This window comes from Echinococcus granulosus (assembly GCF_000524195.1).
Source record: "Echinococcus granulosus chromosome Unknown EG_S00031, whole genome shotgun sequence".
Classification (NCBI taxonomy): Eukaryota; Metazoa; Platyhelminthes; class Cestoda; order Cyclophyllidea; family Taeniidae; genus Echinococcus; species Echinococcus granulosus.
In genome coordinates this window covers 10,978-29,433 of record NW_020170411.1, presented here as the reverse complement: position 1 = coordinate 29,433, position 18,456 = coordinate 10,978, and the positions used below count along the sequence as shown (strand labels likewise).

The 18,456-nt window shown below is 42.1% G+C and overlaps 1 protein-coding gene across 1 annotated transcript; it reads left to right on the top strand. All coding sequences in view use genetic code 11, as the record gives it.

Moving 5' to 3' along the window:
- Positions 1-320: 320 nt before the first annotated feature.
- On the top strand, positions 321-17,591 carry EGR_04717 (Tyrosine-protein phosphatase non-receptor type 1; the record flags this gene model as incomplete). Its single annotated transcript, XM_024493966.1, has 14 exons — positions 321-455; positions 485-587; positions 620-960; positions 1,149-1,358; positions 4,786-4,962; positions 6,675-7,054; positions 10,670-11,125; positions 11,981-12,121; positions 12,949-13,298; positions 13,744-13,796; positions 14,593-14,837; positions 15,467-15,878; positions 16,115-16,815; positions 17,072-17,591. The coding sequence occupies 14 exons, from the start codon at positions 321-323 to the stop codon at positions 17,589-17,591; spliced, it is 4,224 nt and encodes a 1,407-aa protein (XP_024351531.1).
- Between the last annotated feature and the right edge of the window lie 865 nt (positions 17,592-18,456).

Genomic DNA, 18,456 nt, shown 5'->3' with positions numbered 1-18,456 from the left:
GTGCATTGAATTTGTGTGCATTTGTTTTCAGAATATGTCCCATACGGTAAACTGTGCATAAAAGAAAGCTTTTGCACTTTGTTAGCAAAAACAATAATCTTTTATTACTACAATATTTTATTTGTGCATACATGTATATGAGGTTTTACGTACTTACCTGGGTAGCAGATAATCCCCTTTGGATAAAAGAAATATTTTTTTTCAAATCATTGGCCATATTCTTAATGCGTTTTCACCTAGCACTTTACTCATGGTTACGGCTCAGCCGTTAAATCACTTTTATTTTAAAATTGCTCCTAGGCCTGGAAACGCTTTCAAAAATGTCTGTGTGCGGTGCTCTTCTGCTGCCGTCCGACCATAGCACGCGGACAAATCTTGAATGCCAACAGCTTAGTCCCCTGGAGCGTGAATTCCGGCAACTCGACGAATGTCGCTCTTGGAGCTTATTTTATGAAGTAAAGATCATAATTACTTATCTTTACAGCGCATACAAAACTTGGCTTCCGTGGAAAGCTGCCAGTTGACCTTGTCTGCTGCGAATGAGGTTAAAAATAGATGGAAAAACAGATACCGGGACATTATCCCCTGTAAGTGTACTGTAATTTCCCCATATTCTTAGACGATGAAACGCGGGTTTTACTGAAGAGTGAATCAACGGGGGATTATATAAATGCTAATTTTGTAAAAGTGAAGGAAGTTCCATCTCGACGCTATATACTCACTCAGGGTCCTCTTCTTCAAACCGCGGGTCACTTTTGGCAAATGGTTGTGGAACAAAAATGCCCCGTTATCATCATGTTAAATCGTTTCACAGAAAAGGGTGCTTTAAAGTGTTTCAATTACTTTCCCGACCATGCTGCAACGCTCAACTTTCCTGATGCAAATTGTTCGGTCACATGCGTTTTGGAGGAAAACAAGGGGTTGTACACTTTTCGGACTCTGGAGGTCGTAAATGTTTTGGTGGGTTTATTTATTGGAAGTTGGAAGTCTGTTCCCTCCACTTTGACAATGTGATATTTTGCGCTTTGCACTATATGAAAGTGTCGTATGATTTTTAGCAATATCCGCCACTCATTTGGTCCACTATTTAGTGCTTTTAGCTGCTGGCACTGTAACGCCTTTTTTTAGGATTTTTTTTATCCTTTTAGACCAACCTTACTCACGAAGTTCTACATTTCCATTACACCCGATGGCCCGATTTTGGAGTTCCCGAGTATTCCAGTAGTATGCTGAATCTTCTTTGGGATGTTCGCCGAACGGGCGCTCTTGATGATCCAGATCGACCGGGAATCGTTCACTGCAGCGCTGGGGTTGGTCGTTCTGGCACGTTTGTGCTGATGGACATCGCTTTATCCATGGTCAGTTGATTATTATTGTCTACTTTCATGGCTATCTCACTCTTCGATTTTGAAGGGATCAAACTCGTCGCATGACCATTGTTTTGCTGGCAGACTTCTTAAATAAAGTTACTTTTTTCAGACCTAAATTATCGTTCTGTGTCCCCTTTTTAATAGTCCAAACTCACTTTAATGGGATTTTGCCTTATGTTCTACCATCGCTCTCAGTGCATTCCATTTTCATTCCTTGATATGTCTACGTTCTCGTACTTCATCTTTTGCTGATCGTGGACTTATTTGTTTATGATATTTCAAAAGAGTTGGTAGTTGCATGCCCTAGGTCTAGTGTTTTTAATTGGGAGCGTTTAGGGGGATTTGTGGATCGGTCAACACCAATGCTGTGAACCAGAATGCACAGATCTAGAACTCGTTTGCTGTAAGCCACGCAGACGCCAACAAGGTCCTCACTAAATTGTTTGTTCTCAGCACTATTCTTGTTTTTGATCTCTTGTATAAGTGGGATCAAATTAGAAGTGGCAGTGCGTTGTCTTGCCACCTTAAGTTTAGTCACTTTACGTTTTTACCTGACCATTCCTTCCCGCATGCACCACAGCTCCTTGAGAGGACCACAATTGTGCTCATTTGAAATTTTTGTGTTTGTGGCGTCACTTTTCGAAAACAATATTTTCAGCTCACTTCATTATTCAGTCAGTTTGCAGGATGAAAAGGAATTAGCACACGACTGCTTGTGTTTCCCATACGTAAATGCAACGAATCCAGATCAGTCCTTTTTCGAACCAGTTTCTTTACGCCTAGACCGATAAGCACATAATTAAGGTTCTATGGGAAATTTCAATTTTGATAATTCACCCTGGTGCTTCAAGCGTTGTGTTCCCTTTGTTTTTTTCTCGATGGACTCACAGTATCAAAGTATTTATCGTAAGTCAAGAACCGCATATTTTGATGTCGGTTATATTCCAACAGTCTTGGAACTGTATTTGCTCATACTTGTGTGTGCCTTTCTTTACCTCAACTTCCCTCAACATTTCTTCAAAGAGGCTTAATCGGCAGTGTGGCGTTTCCGAAATTTTTCTACTATATCAGCTCGACCGTTTTCTGGTACTGTCCTTTGCTTCGCCATCTGTCCTTGGCAGCCCGCACTTTTATCTCTATCCTCTTTCGTGTTTCTCGGTTTATTTGTCCATTTACCAACGCCTTAGCTGCACCGCCGCGCGCATCCTTCACGGGTATCTTTAAGGTCGTCTTCCGCACAATCCTTTGATCTGTTTGGTGCTGAGACTTTCCTGACATCTTATCCCTCATTAGCCTTCACTTTTTCATCAGATTGTCTTGGCTTTTTGTCCTAGGCTTTGTATCCCTAAACTGTATTCTTTTCCCAGTTGTAATCACTTTATGTTGGTCCGATCATTTCTTTTCGCCTTTTGTTCTGCAATAAGATGTTTGAAGTATACGCAAAAACTCGTCTAATTGGTTGGAAAGGTTGTAGTTTTTGAAATTGTTGCTGACGGACCATATTATTTCACGTATTTTCAGAGAGGTTTATTGGGGCCTATAAACGGATTCTGGTGTTATTAGATCCTTCTCTGATGACTAGAAAGTGGATTCTAGCATACAAAGCAAGAAACAATGGTAGTTCAGTAGCTCCACAGATTTCCGCTCCTTTTGCTATGCCTTTCCTATGGATCTTGGGATTTCAAATTTGCAATGAACGGTTCTTTTGTTGATATGTGGCTGTTTGAAGCAAACTGATCGGTTGATGTTATCGCTGCTACCCACGTAAATTTTGACAACGGTGTTGGTTTTAATTGTTTTCAGTGCAACTAATTTAATGGTTCGCCTTAGTATTCGTACACTTATCCATGGTGCATTATCATTTTTTTCCATATTTTGAACTGATTTAGCGTTGTCCTTGTGTCCAACCCAATTATTCATTTCAGACTACTCAAGGCATCAATTTATCCTCCTTTTATGGCAGATGCTGTGGCTCATGTTACGCTCCTAGGCCAATCTGGCTATCTTATTACAAAATACCTCGTCACAATCAATATGATGGTCTTTTTCATCTACCTTTTGGGCAAAACTAACTGTTTTTGAAAATTTTGACCACGTGCACTATATTGCCTCAACGCTTTCATGTTAATAGTTCTCACTTTCAAAGGCCATTGGCAGCTTGTCTCTATTCGGAGGTACCTTTTACAACACCTCACCGGTAAAAGTTCTTTCTCCCCCCCTCCCTCAAATTGCCTACGTAGGGCACCAGACAGTTGACAACCTCTATTTGGACCGGATCAACTTGAGAAACCAGATTCAGTTTCATTTTTCTCGATTCCGCCCACGCTCCACATGTGTACCTCTGCGTTGTACGTATGTCGTTTCCTGTTGAAGGATCGCATTCACAAGCACGCCTCTTGGATTCTTGGCTGTCTACATTCGTGACACCGTGCTTTGAGGATTCACCTTGTGCTCTTCACCAAATGTAGAGGATTTTCTCAATGTTTCGTTTAGATCATTCCGCCTTCTTTCATTCAAGCATTCTAGCGTAACACCAATCCTTACTAACGCGCTTTTAACTTTTTTGTTTATGGTTCAGCATTGATTGGCAAAAATTGTCCATAGTGGAGTGTGCTTTGATCTGAAATAATTTTTGTTCTTTTTTATGAAAGGTGTTTTGTTTTGAGATATCATTTTTAACAAAGTGCGGGTTGCTTACAACGAAAAAGATTGCCTATAAATAACCTCAAGAATTTTGTACGTTTAGCTGGCAAATTTGCTGAAAGTCAAATCATTAGCCATCTTTTAAAGTTTCAGAGCTATTTGTTGATTGTTTTTTTTTTACGATTTGAAATACGACGCCACATTTTTTTATTTCGTTATTCATGCCTAACATCGGGGAACTGATTCACTCTGAGTTAGCTTGACCATGGGAAGCAAGATACAAGTCGCCCTATAATCCATCTTTTTCGTTCACAATCGAGGTTTCTTAATTGTTTGACTGATAATCTTTCGGCGATGTACTCACAGCACCTTTATTGTTACCATTACCTTCACGGGGCGTAGCCTTATCTTCCAAGCTTACACTACCGTAGAGGCACTTTACATCTCGCCATCATGGTATCCTGTTTTTTGCTTCATCGTCTAAGCGACTTCTTATGCTTGTAACTCTACTTGGGGCAGTCAAGGTACGAATGTGCTTAGCAGATATCCACTCTGTCCATTGTAGTCTTTTGGAAATATTCGCTTTTTAGAAAACTAGTTCCAATAATTATGGCACTCGATCATGCTATGAATGACCGCTATTGCACACACGACGTGCAAATCAGAGGTCATTGTATCGGGTGCTTCATACTGAATGGCAGCATCGTATTGTTTGGTCCCCATCCCATTTGCATCAAGGAAATCTGATTTCTGTCCTCCTCTGGCCTCGTAGATCGAGAAGCAGAATAGTATGGAGGGCGTGAATTTGCCGCAGCTGTTAATCCAACTGCGTCAATGCCGAATGGGCATCATTCAGACGGCGCAGCAGCTGCGCTACTGCTATTTAGCCGTCATTGAGGGCGGAAAAACTCTTCTCTCCACGCCACCCGGAGAGCGTGCTGCTCTGGTGGTAAGTCTGTCGCCATTCTTGCACTTATCCTACCTCTGTAATCTCATATACTGAAAGTGGTTCACAGAAAAATTATATTTAAGCATACCGTTTAGACCAACATGCTTTGTTCAATATTAGTTCGCATGCTACCTCATTTCTTCCTTGACTTCTCATGTTTCCTACAGCTCCTTTGCGGTATTTTTAGAAACCAGTCCATGGACGATTTCTGAGTTTGTCTATACAAATTTTACTGTTTATGTTAACGCACATTGTTTAACCCTATTGACGTAATTCGAGATTGTCGCTCGAGAAGTTTTGTTTTTATTGTCAAGATCTTGCGAGTATTCGAGCTGCTCCTTAAGTTTTTCGCCAAGGTAACACGGGACAAATTCACGCTCTGACTTGGATATTCCCTATTATTTTTCTAACCAGTTTATGCTTATTTAATGTAGGAATTTAATTATTGTATTATTTATCCATTTTATTTTAATGTCCGTTTTTAAAATGGGTGTCTAGCTTAGTTTGTAGCTGTCTGCCCACTTTGGAAATATTTAGTTCTTCCGTAATCTCTTTCAAGGTCCATGTGTGTTTGGCTCATTAACCCAAAGGTGTCTGCTTATTTGTAAAAATTATTTCTTTAGTCGCCTCTATTTCTTAATGTTCAGTCTGACTGCACCTAAGTGGTTGTCCCTTTAGTTGTGCATTATTGTCTCTCTAGCATCACGTGATCCAACGAATTTTTTTTATCTCGGCCTTTTGCGGACGTGCATTTCCACAGTATTGTAATCGCCCATCAATATACTGCCCCTTTCATAGTTTGTGTTCGCTTTCTTCACCTTTACTCTTCTGCCAAATTCTGATGATTGCTTTACTTTCATGCTTACCAGTGCTGGTGACTATTTATATCTCATTTATGAAAGTACGAATCGAGACAGGGGTAGCGAACTATTTTAATTTCTCAACGATTTGTTACATTAACCTTGTTACTCACTACTTTTCAAGGTTATAAAACACAGGTATTAAGGTTTTTTTGCGGCTGTTTCGAAATAAGCTTTTTTCTTTTTACTCAGACAACTCGCTATTGATAAGTCCAATCTTCCCAAGACTGTCTAATAAGTTACCACCCATTTCGCAATCATATTAGGCTGCATGCAAACCCAGGCGTGTGTGCGTGTTTGCACCTCCGTACATCTCCTGTGCTTTCCAACTCTTTCCCAGATCAAATGCTTTGGCTTCTCAATTCCCGCTGTTTGTCCCGTCTCCCTGGTGGCCTTGAAGGTGGCCTTTTTGCTTAGAGCCTCCTTCTTCCATTACCACACGTGTACTCCCTTAACAAATGCTATGTCATTTTTCCTCAGCGCTTTGAACTCGGAGATGAAAACTCTCCTTGACCTAGCAATACTAATACTCATTGTTCACTTGCAAGCAAACGTATACGTACTGAAGGACATGCTAAGAATGTCCTTTAACTCCTTGTTAGCCATTCCATCTGAATCAGTGGAGTAAAACTATGTAGGCCGCGTTTTCTTTAGCTTATTGAGTGTTGCAACTGTTTTTCACCTTGACAGGAGCGGAGAGGCTCATAGCTTCATGCCGTTCGTTCATAAAATTGCATTCAGCTGCTGCCGCTGTGATTACGTGATTCATCGAACTTTCACCTCAACTGCACATAAAGATTTCGTTATGAACAAGAGTCTGATCAAAGTCGGTTTTTCTTTTCCCATCCATAGTTTTCCGAGCACAACCACATCGCTGCTGACGAGAATGGCGAAAGTGACAGTGATGACGAAATTGGCAGTGAAGAAGAGAATGTTGAGAGTAACCACGTAGAGGCCACAGAGTTGGACATTCAGGACGATGAGCGCAAGATCCTTAGGCACCTTCGGATGTGCGCAGCCAAAAGAGGAGTTGCCCTCCACGCCAACTACCTCTGCTCCCTCAATTCCTCATCCTCCGCCTCTACGGACGAGGAAGATGAGGTTGAAATTAGGGAATTATTCAATCAGAGCTGCCGGAAACCCAATCGCTATCACCACTTTTTGAATCAGAACCACTTCCCACCTCTACCCATAGAAGTTGAAGAGGTCCAGACCGGTGAAATTGAAGAGAGGTTTGTTGTCTTTTAGTTTCTTTGAGTGTTCGGCCCTACCTGGGACTTGGTGACGGCTTTTTTAGTTTGTCGACTTCTATTGATATTCACTTGTAGTTTCAGATTATACTTTTGGTACAGTTTCCTCACATAATTAAACCCATTTATTTAAGTCATATCTTCTGTTACAAGAGCATCATTCTGTCAAACGGCAGGTAGTGCATCACAAGGCCTAAGCGATATGCATATTTTGCAGCTCGTGATTGGTGCAATATTCATCTCATGTGCAAATGTATATATTAGCCTGTCCTCGATGCGACACATCGAAGCTTGCTTAAACGCGCTATCCTGCTGGAATGTACTTTATTTCGAGACTTGATCCATTGGTGTTAAATGTTTCTTAACTGTTTTGATGATTCACGCCTCGTAAGCGCGTGTATCGCCAGTAGCTCCAGATGGTCTTCTTTACGGGTGATAATGACTGGCTGTTTATATATATATATATTCACTTAATAAAAGAATAAATCGGTAATTGGTGTACAGACCCCTCGAGTCGCTACCATAAACGCACAACATCTCGGAAGTTACGCACGATTATTTAGACGCGTTGAGGTTCCAATGTTCTATGGATTATAATGCAGTGGCTTGGGCTCCCTTCATACTCGTGTGTTATTTGAACGACCAATGACTGTGATCTCGTCGACCACATGATCCGTAATCGTTCCCTACTCTCTTGATCTACTTCCACCCGACATTCCAATATGCCATCGCAATCTATCCTTGGATTGATTTCACTTTATCTTAGTCACCACTACCGTTTTCAGTGACCACCGTTTTGGAATGGTGGGTGACCGAGACTGAGTGCTGCCCACTTCTTCCTTAAGGCAGCTATTTTCCTAGTTTTGAAGTAGAATCAATTCACCCATCGGCTCATTCTTGAGTCCAGCTACGTAGCGAAAACAATGAAATCCTCTTATTTGTATCACAACTGTCTACTAAACAATAAAATCTTATTCAAAAATGGGATGGACAAGGCTGAAATATAGTTGATGTCAACCAATAAAGCCAGTAATTCGAATAAACGAGTGATTTTATTTAAACTATTGACTTCCCAGAGCGAGGATTCATTTCGCCTGGGTGGTTGTTCCTTTCGATAAATTTGCCTTGAATCCACAGTGAAGTGCTCTCTTAGGGCCTGCGACGAATGGTACCTGGTATAATGTCATCAAAGCTTCTGACGAAGTAAAGGAATTTGATTGTTTTTACGGGTTCTCACGCAAATCAAATCTTTATGAAAGTTTAATTCATTTTTTCGTGGGGAGGGTCCTCATGTGAAGCTTGTTTAATGCTCGCGCAGCGTCTTTTTTTTACGAATTTGATTCAATTGCACCGTCTACTGATTCTCACTTCGACTTTGTTGGGATTAGTGGTCCATATTTCCTTGTCTTTGTAGTAGCCTGGCATCCATACCCTTCAGACGTAAATTGAATCTATAATCATTGCAGGCAAAGCCAAGCTGATTTCAAAATCGGGTCACCTGTTAGGTAAAGCTCACTGCCTTCAAGAACGCGGCCCGTTGATCATTTGATCTATTGTAAACTAGGTCGAAAAATTGACCTTGTTAGCTGCTGACATATCCTCATTCAACTGGGTGAAGTGAATTATGACATTTTGAGCGTCAAGCGTGAATTCGGCAATGCTTCTTTACGTGGTTGGCATCTCACTCTAGGAACTATAAACTCCTTATTTTCCGCAGCTCCAGCAAGTCCTTTCAGGCATGCCCAATCGCCCTTATCATTCTGTATGCCTTCACCTCACCTTTTCTCCCCGCTGCCGATGTCATAGACACATACTGAAAGGCTTGGCCGACTCATCTTCTTCAAATAGTGAAAAAGCACCGGACAGTAGTTGGCAAGCCTTTGCCAACGCGCAATCGTCTCAGTCGGTCGGTGACCGGGCTTAGCTAGGTGGGCATGGAGGGTTTGGAGGCGGGTCGATGCACGGCGAGCGGATGCGTTACCGCGTCGCTGACTCACCGGCCCGAGAGACGAAAATCCACTTGCGTGAGAGATTTCTTCGGGTTCCCAGCCTCTGCTCCTGCCCTGCTGTTTCTTCCATTCGCACCTCTCCACCTTTCTCCATTTTCGGGCAGTACGTTTCGAATTCTGCATAAACTGTTAAACTCCCCGGGGAAGCAGTTTGGTTTTGCTGATTTTTTTGAATTACGGTGTTGAAGACAACTTCGACCCTGTAATTCGACAAAACTTCCTGGTGGTGAGGTGGGGTTATGTGATTGTGTGGTTTTTAAACTGGTCGAATTGGAGCCCAATTCACACACGTACGCAAATTCGCACCAGCATGACCTGGCTGGTGGACGGGGGCTGAAGAACTTTCGCTTTGGATCGAATCTGGTCAAGCGGTCACCGCCATGTTCGGCCTGCAGCAACTACTACCCATGATAATCTGGAGATATGCCAAAGGTAGCATCATTTTATTTACTTGCTAGTCGTTCCCTCTTCCTGCTTATTAAAACGAACTATCCGTTTCCCCATATTATTAAAACAGCTGTCCTGGGGCTTCGTTCCATACCATCGGCTTTCTTCCTACATGAAGGCGAACATTGCTAATAGAACTTCTCTCTCAACCAATCTACACTGCCAATTTTGTGTTCGTTTTTTGTCGGCATTTGCATAAACTTCTTCTCATTGAAAGGAAGCACTGGTTGGAGTTTCGCCATCGTCAGCACCTCTTTATTTTTGAATACAGTGGCATTTGATACCCGTTCCTCCTTTAGTGCAGATTTCTATAGCTCCCTCATTCTATTTCCTACTTTTATTATCTTTAAATGGCTTTCTTCTTTAGCCATTTCGAAAAGAATGCGTCTACGAGAAGCAGTTAATATTGGTTAATATGGTTATTTGCTCTTGCCAAATAACGTTTACTTTTTAGTGCCCACCATTTCCGATTCCTCTGTCCGTACTTGTTCTTGAATAAACAAAGCAAGAAAACTACCTTTTTCGTTTTGAGTCCCGCAAGCGTCTGATGCTAACCTGCTTCCTCTCAACGTTGTCTCTGCTTCTTTGGCTTTTTTTCGCGATTATTTCACTTTCTGTGAACTTTACCTTGTGCTTTGCGGATTTATTTCATTACTTTGAATACTCTTGAGCACTTTTGATATGTCATAATCCGTACCACTAATAGGTTGTAAATGACGGGTGTTTAGCCGAGTTTTGATAAGATCAGGAATGAACTTGTTCTCTTTCAGCGCGATTCCTGTTTTGAGGGCGCGGGATTTTTGACTGAGTGATTCATGGGCAATTTTTTCTTGTCCGACTAGCTCCTGCAAGTGACTCAGTGTAGTCTTGGCTCCTTAGATTACCCTATTACTGCTCTCCCACGTATTCTTCGCTCCACTCCTAACTCAAATTTATTTTTACATTTTCATGCTTGAATTATAGCTTTTATTCTTCCACTTCTGTAGTTTTATGGGTAGTTTTGCTTCTGAAGACACCAAAAATTTTCTGTTTTGACACCAATAGTTGGTTTTTCTTCGCCGCTTCTCATTTTTTATGAAACGTAGCCTAACACCTCAGCAATCCACCTCCCCCTTTATAACGATCTTTGGCATTTCTGTAGCATTGTGATGTCTCACAACTCCCTACCAGTCCAATCCAACGGAAATAATCAATTGGAAGAAGACGCACTTAATCAACCTTTACCGGTCATCGTAGTTCCGGGTGTGAATGCTCCCTCCTCTCTAGCGACGCAGGCTGAGCCTTCAGTCGAAGGCAAGGAGGAAGGAAAGAAAGAGGCAGGAGAAGAGAAGGCGGAAGAACTAGAGAAGTTGGAATTGATCCGACAGCTCCGGGAGGCGCGTCTCGCGCGTCAGGCGCAGACACGCGCCCGTCTGGCCGAGATCACGGCGCGAATGGCAGAGAAGAACATGTTACGTCACCGATGGCTCCCCGAGCGCATCGCCCAGCCCCTGCGGACCTTCTTTACTCGCACTGGCTTCTTCAGCAACCTCACCGAGGCCGTTCTCTTCGTCCTTGGAATCCTCTCCTTCCTTGCTGCGGTGTCCCTCGGCCTCTGGTGGCGACACCGCTCCTGAGGTTACCTTCAACCGGCGTCTCGTCTCACTCCTTCACCTCTGGAAAAGGAAGCACTGTGATTCCACTCTCTGTTCTTACCGGCTCTCAGTGTATAGATGTCTCGTCGACCCTCGTACCTACTTTCCTTGTCTGTATAAACCATTCGTAGTCTAAAGACAAAATGACACTGTACTCCACTACCACAGTTGCCGCTACTTTATTGTGCCTTTATTCCCTTCTGTTACATTTCGTTGCTAATGTTACTATCATGCAAAAAGATGGGCCTTTCTTTTGCCTTGGGTTGGTGAATCCATCGCAAAAGTTGCGTATTCATGTGCGTTGTTTGGGTTATTCTGCCACGGCGTGGAAGAATTTTTTTTCACTTGCTTGGAACTGCCCCCATTGATGACTGGGTGATCGACTTCACGTGTGCGAAGCTGGTGTTGGACCAGCTTGGAGGTGTCATCTACTAAGTCGCTTCGGGACTTTGATGATTTTAGACATGTTACAACTCAATGTTTTATCCAAGATGGGATCCTCCCTTCGCTGATATCTCACCTCGATTGTAATTTCTTCAACTAAAAGTAACTTTCAAAAATTTAACCTTAGAGATAGGATTCGTTTAGTGCCGATGACGTCTCAAATTGCATTGGGGTGTGAGCTTGGCAGCGTGCCAAATGTTTGGAGGCACTTTGTTAGATTTTAAAAGTCGCGCGCTACTGGCGAGTAAATTCCTTTCAGGGGAAATTAGTAACTAGAAAGACGGTTGTGGTTTCCATCTTGGGTGCGAGTGCTCGTTTTCCAGCAGGGAGCCTGGCTAGCCTTGTGGGGTGTGCCACGTTCGATGATGCATCAGGCCTAAGACCCAACATCCACGTGAATGTTTGGGGCGACATCACAGCTCCACGTGCGTTTCTCGTGGATCGATCGCATTCACGATTCCGTTGAGCATTCCACAGGCACCGATGAATCCTTCCTGCAAATACTTTCCCGCTAGGTATGTTCGATTCGAACTATAAATTCGAAATAATGACTGCTAAATGGGCTCTCCCATTAGCGACACGTTTAATAACTTTTTTTACCTTACACTTCGCGATTCTTAGAGTGACCTTTATATGAAGAATTTTGAGTAAAAGCGTTTCAGCACTTTAAAACCATAAAGACCATGCATTTTGTAGACCTTCCTCGCAATGCAGTAAGTTACTTTCATTAACTAGCATTAGAATGGAACGAATGATGTTCGCTTCTTCACGAAGTAAAATCACTCCATAAACTGTACCATATAGTATACAACCACCTATTGCTTTCCTCCTGAATTATTTTTAGCTCTCAAAGGCTATATTTATCATCGCACATCCCAAGGTAACGCCTAAGCTTGTCCAAACAGATACTGAAGGTGCTCTAAATTTATCGAAATCACTTACTGAGACTGATTATGTGCGGAGCCTCACTGTACTTACACATGGTGCGTTTGAGCAAATGTGTGTGAGGAGGATGTTTTAAGAAGTTGTTCTTCAACAATGATGATTCCCTGCCTTCAGTAAATGTGCAAACCATCAGATAAATACACTGTGATAAGCTAAATTATCTTTGACTGCTTAATAACGTACATTACAACTGAGTCTGGTTTCTTTTAATTCACAGTGCTCATTAACCTTTTAAATGTATCCATTTAGATGAAAACACATTCTTAGGCCACGCTTCTTCCTTGGTGGTATTATATACTACCTATAAACCACCCTTTACTCAAATTTCAATATGATTCAATTGAACCTCTTGTGTTAGCTGCTTGACATCTGAACTAAATTAGAAATTTGCCTACAGGACGATTCATCAAGGTGATGTAATGGAGCACAGCCCGGGCTCATCACTGCTTACCGAGGCCAAGGCAAGCGGGTTCAATAGAGCAGAATCCAGGAACGACGTTCAGCGCTGCCGAATCGGTGAGCTGGCGAGTCAAATAGAAAAGCAGAATCGTAGCAAGACATTGGGAAGACTGCATGGGCCCGTTGGTGGGCTATCCCTTCTTGAAGCTCTTCAGCTCATCAAAGCGCGCAATCCCACCATCACCAACCAACTGCCCACTCGTAGCCTCGAGTCCTCTCCCACAAAGGCAATACACGACGTCTCGCAGACAACGCCGATGTGGTTTGCTGTGAAACGTCGTCAGCAGGGTGGGTCAATCATACTAAGCTAGAGTCTTTACGGTGTCAGGCGAATCAGTTTAAGTAGATTATCGAAGATAGTAAGTAAGGTCCAACTTACACTGTCCAAATATTGGGGAAGGGTTGTGTAGAGTCTACTGAGTTTTTTCCTATCTTGCTACTGTATCGTGGCTTGTAGACTAATCATACACCTATGGATTCTCACTACCCGAACTAGGTTTGAGCAAAAGATTTCATTTAAAGGGTAATTTAACTAACAAAAATGTGTAAATATCAGTCATGCAAACCTATTTTTTTAGAATGTGGTATTACACGATTCCTTGTTTCCCACCAAAACGCTAAATGATTGTATATTTACTGATTGTATTAGTGTAAATTGGTCCATAGTAGGTCAATGATCTAAGAAAATGTGATAGAACTGAAGTCAAATCTGCTCATTTGTTTCCCGTTTCAGTTTCACGTCTTCCACGGTACGTAGTACGTTCCAGAGGGGATCCCCTCATTAAGGTATGATCACATGCCACTAGTATTAGCTACTGGCAGGTGCAACTTAATTTTTGAGAACTACATAAGATAGATTTATGTTGTAGAAATCAAGCTGCTTTGCAAAAATGGCACATTTTTAAACCACATTTGTAAAGAAACTTACAAATATTATTATTTGTTGCCAAAACGGCTACCCAAGTTGATTAGATGGGGAAAAAATTGGGTGTATGTAATAAACGCTCTTCCGTTTTTAGTAAATCCTCGTGGCAACTTAAATTAAAGCAAGAGCATTCTCTCCCACTAGTCACATTAGCTGTGTCGGATAGAAGTAGGTATCTTGCACCTTTAGTAGATTGCAGTGGAACTTGATCTAACATTGAAAACTGCCCGTTGAAGTAAACGTAAACAACAAGATGGTGAGATTTATAAAAAGTGTGCCTCTACCAAGTGCTGTCATAAATCACTCCTGTACATGTGTGCCGTTTGCAAAGCCTATACATCCACACATACTTTTAAAGTGTCAAATCACTTATTTTAAGCAGTTTTGTTTTTTTGAAAATTCAACTTCAATGGAAAATAAAGGCAGCAATATAGTTGTTTCTTTCACCAAAAGCATTTTTCCTTCCAAGCCTGTAGGTGCTTTTTGCTAGTTGCACCATTTTAAGAGTCTTCATTTCATTACTTTACTCTTATCGGGAAATAGTTACCTGGTCAATTACAGGAAATGGCCACTAAGCTCTATGGGGAATAGCACGCTGTCGGTAGTTTGCTACTAATTTTTTATCAGTAAAAGATCTGTTCTAAAATCTAACTTGAGGTCGATGCCAAACAATTTAAAAAGAATTACAAAGATGGGGGAGGGAGTGAAACAACAGGAGTTCAGCCTTGCAAACCTACCTATCGAACAATCCGACGAGGAAAATGCATTCATGGAATAACTATCTACCCCTCTCTGGCCATGGTAATTCACCCGCCCCGGAGTATCGCTCCATTCGAATCGGGAGACGAAGACTGCGATCTCTGTGTTACTGTATCAAAAATAGCTGAAATGACTCAGACAAGGTGAATTTCCCTAGTAAAAAGTTGTTATTCATGCAATCATTGGTGCTCTATCAGTGAATAGTTTATGGTCTTTTTAATGCCTCGTTCATTAGTAACTAGAATGGGTATATAGTGCAAATGCTCAATGCAAGCTACTTGGCATTAATCTGTTGCATCGGTTATAAAAAATCTACAATCCCGTATAATTTTAAAATTCTTGCTGCACACAAGTTGAGAAGTCTTTTCAAAATATTATCCAAACATTTCCTAACCGTGTTCCATTTTTCGCAGAACCGTACTTAGATTATCCTAAAATCCATTGCCACCTAATTAAATGTGATGATGATGTGAGGTTTGACAGTCTGACCATGTAAGTTTGCAATTTTGCTTGTATAATATTTCATCTAGTAGGGATGAAATACTGATTAAGTGGTCACTAATTACAGTCGGAATTAGTAACCTTTCATCTGGATCACGGATAAGAAATTCACTCTTTTAAGTATTGTTATTTCAATGTTCTCTCAAAATATCCTAGACATGCAGATGTTGTACATATTTAACTCTCTTATTCCACTGCAGCATAACGAATAACCCAACACATTTTTATCGCAATCATTATGCAGTAGCACTTGGTATTTTTGTTATTTTAGCGCCACAGATTTGACATCATCGCCATTAATGGGGTCGCTCTCTCACCTCACGCCTATCCCAGAGACCTTTGAAACCCCAATACAAACAAGTAGTAAAGACCCGGTGGTCATGTATCGGCAGCAGCAGCATCAACAACAACTTCACCAGGATTGCTTGAACCTCGTCAAGAGTACAGACACCGCTAGTGGAACCATGTGTTCGCCACGTGCCGATACTTCCGCCTCCACATACAACAGAAGCTCTGTCGATGCACGCGTTGAAAGCGACGAAACAGTCCCTCTCTCCTCAGCTGCCGCTCCGGGGGCCACAGAGACCCTTCAAGTGACAGTTCCCAGCTGTAAAACCACCTCCGAGGTCACGCCCAGACAGAGTGCCTACAGGGAACCCAGCGACCGTCAGGTGCACAAAAAGGTTAGCTGATGGATTTTTTGGAACCAATGCCATTCAGTAATCATTAACCAACCACAAATTTTGCAATTATCTCTCAATGTGCATGCTTGTTTCAGCAAATTGTATTATTTACTTAGTTAATCCCAACCTAAAAGATATAGTTAGTTGTGCAATTCAAAATTCTCTTTTCGTATCGTATTTAAATGCCAATTATCACTTTTTCAAAGTATTATAATGGTCGATTTTACTCATTGAAGGTCCGCCTCGCCATTCTGGTTCATCCTACAGCGACTCCAACTACTTGTGTTGGTCAGAAACGTGATACAGCAACGCATCATCATAGCTCCACAATTAACTCTCTCAGCGAATCCCTGACTGATTGTAGTCAGAGTGTGACGACTCTATCCTCTGGCAGCGATAGTCTGATACCAGATTTGGATTCCTGCATCCTCGACGATCAGCCCACTGACGTCTCGGAGGCCTATGACGATGATAAGAATGAAGAAAAAACATTTAAGAAAAGCTTTAACGTCTTTTGGGAACAGGAAGTGAAGGAAAAGCAGGCTGGGGAAACGGGGGAAGAGGCCGTTCAAAATACCTTGATCCACATTACTCCACTGCCATGTCTCTCACCGATCTCTGAGTGCAGCCCTTCGACAGCCGCTTCAGGTTTGTTGGGTCAGAACAAGAGACACAGAAATGGGGGCCTCTTATCCAATGAGGGTGAGTCGCCCGAGGTGGCCATGATTGTTAATTCTCCCTTCCAACCGACCACAACATCGGCTGAGAGAACATTAGGAAATGAAAGCACCCACGAAATCCGCAGACACTCACCTAGAGCACTCCAAGAGACGCCTAAAAGCGTATTGATGTCGGAGCTCTCACACAGCTCACTTGCTCGATTGTGCTTGGAGCCCCCGAAGCCCGAGGTCGAAGTGACTTCCCCTTACACTCGCACGTAGGTCATGCATTAGACGCAACTCTTTTCTTTCTTCAGTATATAAAACTGCACTTAATAGCCTGATACTGGACGGATAACCACCACACCAGACATTGAATCAAAACTCAGATTTTCTAGGCGTGTAAAATGACAACCATTTAAGTAAAAGTTGGTAAAATTGCTCATTATCACCGGAAACTCCAAACTGTCAATATTTTTACGCACAGACGACACCATACATGTAAACTTCTAATAAACCACAATTCTACTTAAGATCATGTCTCGAGCAGATCGATTCCCTTTCGGAAGGAGTGAGCAACGCGGAGTCGTGCAAAGGGGAGTTGAACAGCATGAATGCAACGAGCGAGCCTTTCCAGACCAACTTTATCCTTGGAATTGAAGGTGCTGGTTCTCCATCTACCTTATCGGAACCCACCATTCGTGCCCTTCAGGAGCATGATAAGGTCGTAGTGGAAGTTTCACATCTTCCGCCATCACTACACCAAACTTCCCCTTCACTCTCCCCAGATCATCTCCTTTGGAACAAGAGGAAACGTACGGTAATGGACGAGGAATCGAAGTCCCTGAAATGGGTTCTTAAGCGTGCTAACGTCTCCACGACGGAAATAAACTCCGTGGTCATGCACGCTGTACCGAATGTTCTGCAATGCACTACGCATCGGCTTCCAGAGATCAAGGAAGTCGAGGATATCACAGTACATTGCACTAGCAAAATTCAATCAGAATTATTGCACCCGTACAGTATCGGGATAGCAAGAACGCTTACACCATGATGGTAGCGTCAATTCTTCATTTTTTATTAGCGTAGCATTTGTTCCAAATAACAAAGCAGAAAGAGGCATTTTGGAAGTGTCAATATTAGTTCAGTGTACGTTACCGAATTAGTATTCGCGTCAAGCGTTTCCTATGGATAAGCAACAACAGATTCAAATAACCATGAGAATGGCAACTTATCATGCACAAGTGATTGGTAAATTGGAGATTGTGTCAGAAAAATTAAAAATAATTAATTATTTGCCTTCGCTTTCCGCAGTCGAATATGAACGGAAATGGTTGAGGAAGGAGCAATGCAGGCACAAATCAGTATGAAGTAAACGCAGATTTTTCTGTTTTCAAGATTCCAAAATGGTCCCCCTTACGTGAGAACTGCGTGCCTCTTGCAATTTTTGTCTTCGGTTCCTTTAATTCACTTTACCCACTCCTCGTTCAAGTGGATGCTTTTTTTAGGTCTACTTGTACTTTACTGAATGAAATATCATTATACTTGAGTACAAGTACAACGGCTTTTTCGGCAAATACTCGTGAGACGAGACCACATTCCATTTGCTGGTGCCGAGTTAGCCTTCCTCTCGAGCCACTTAAGGTTTTTACTTATTTGTCCAATGGGTAGACAAACATAAGCGAATTGAGGCACCTCACCTGAAAGATCTATGCCTCACTTAATAAAAGGTTATCATAAACAAGGAAGAGCTTACTGCTAATGATTTCATTGGTTTGAGTCGTATGCTTCCAAAGTAGCAAAATCCTTGCTTTCCAAAAGCATGTATGCAAGATGGCCAATAAGAGCAATGCAGAGGCGCTTATATTCCACTCACAAAATTCTTTCTTCCATGGATAAGGAGACAAGTAGGCAAAACG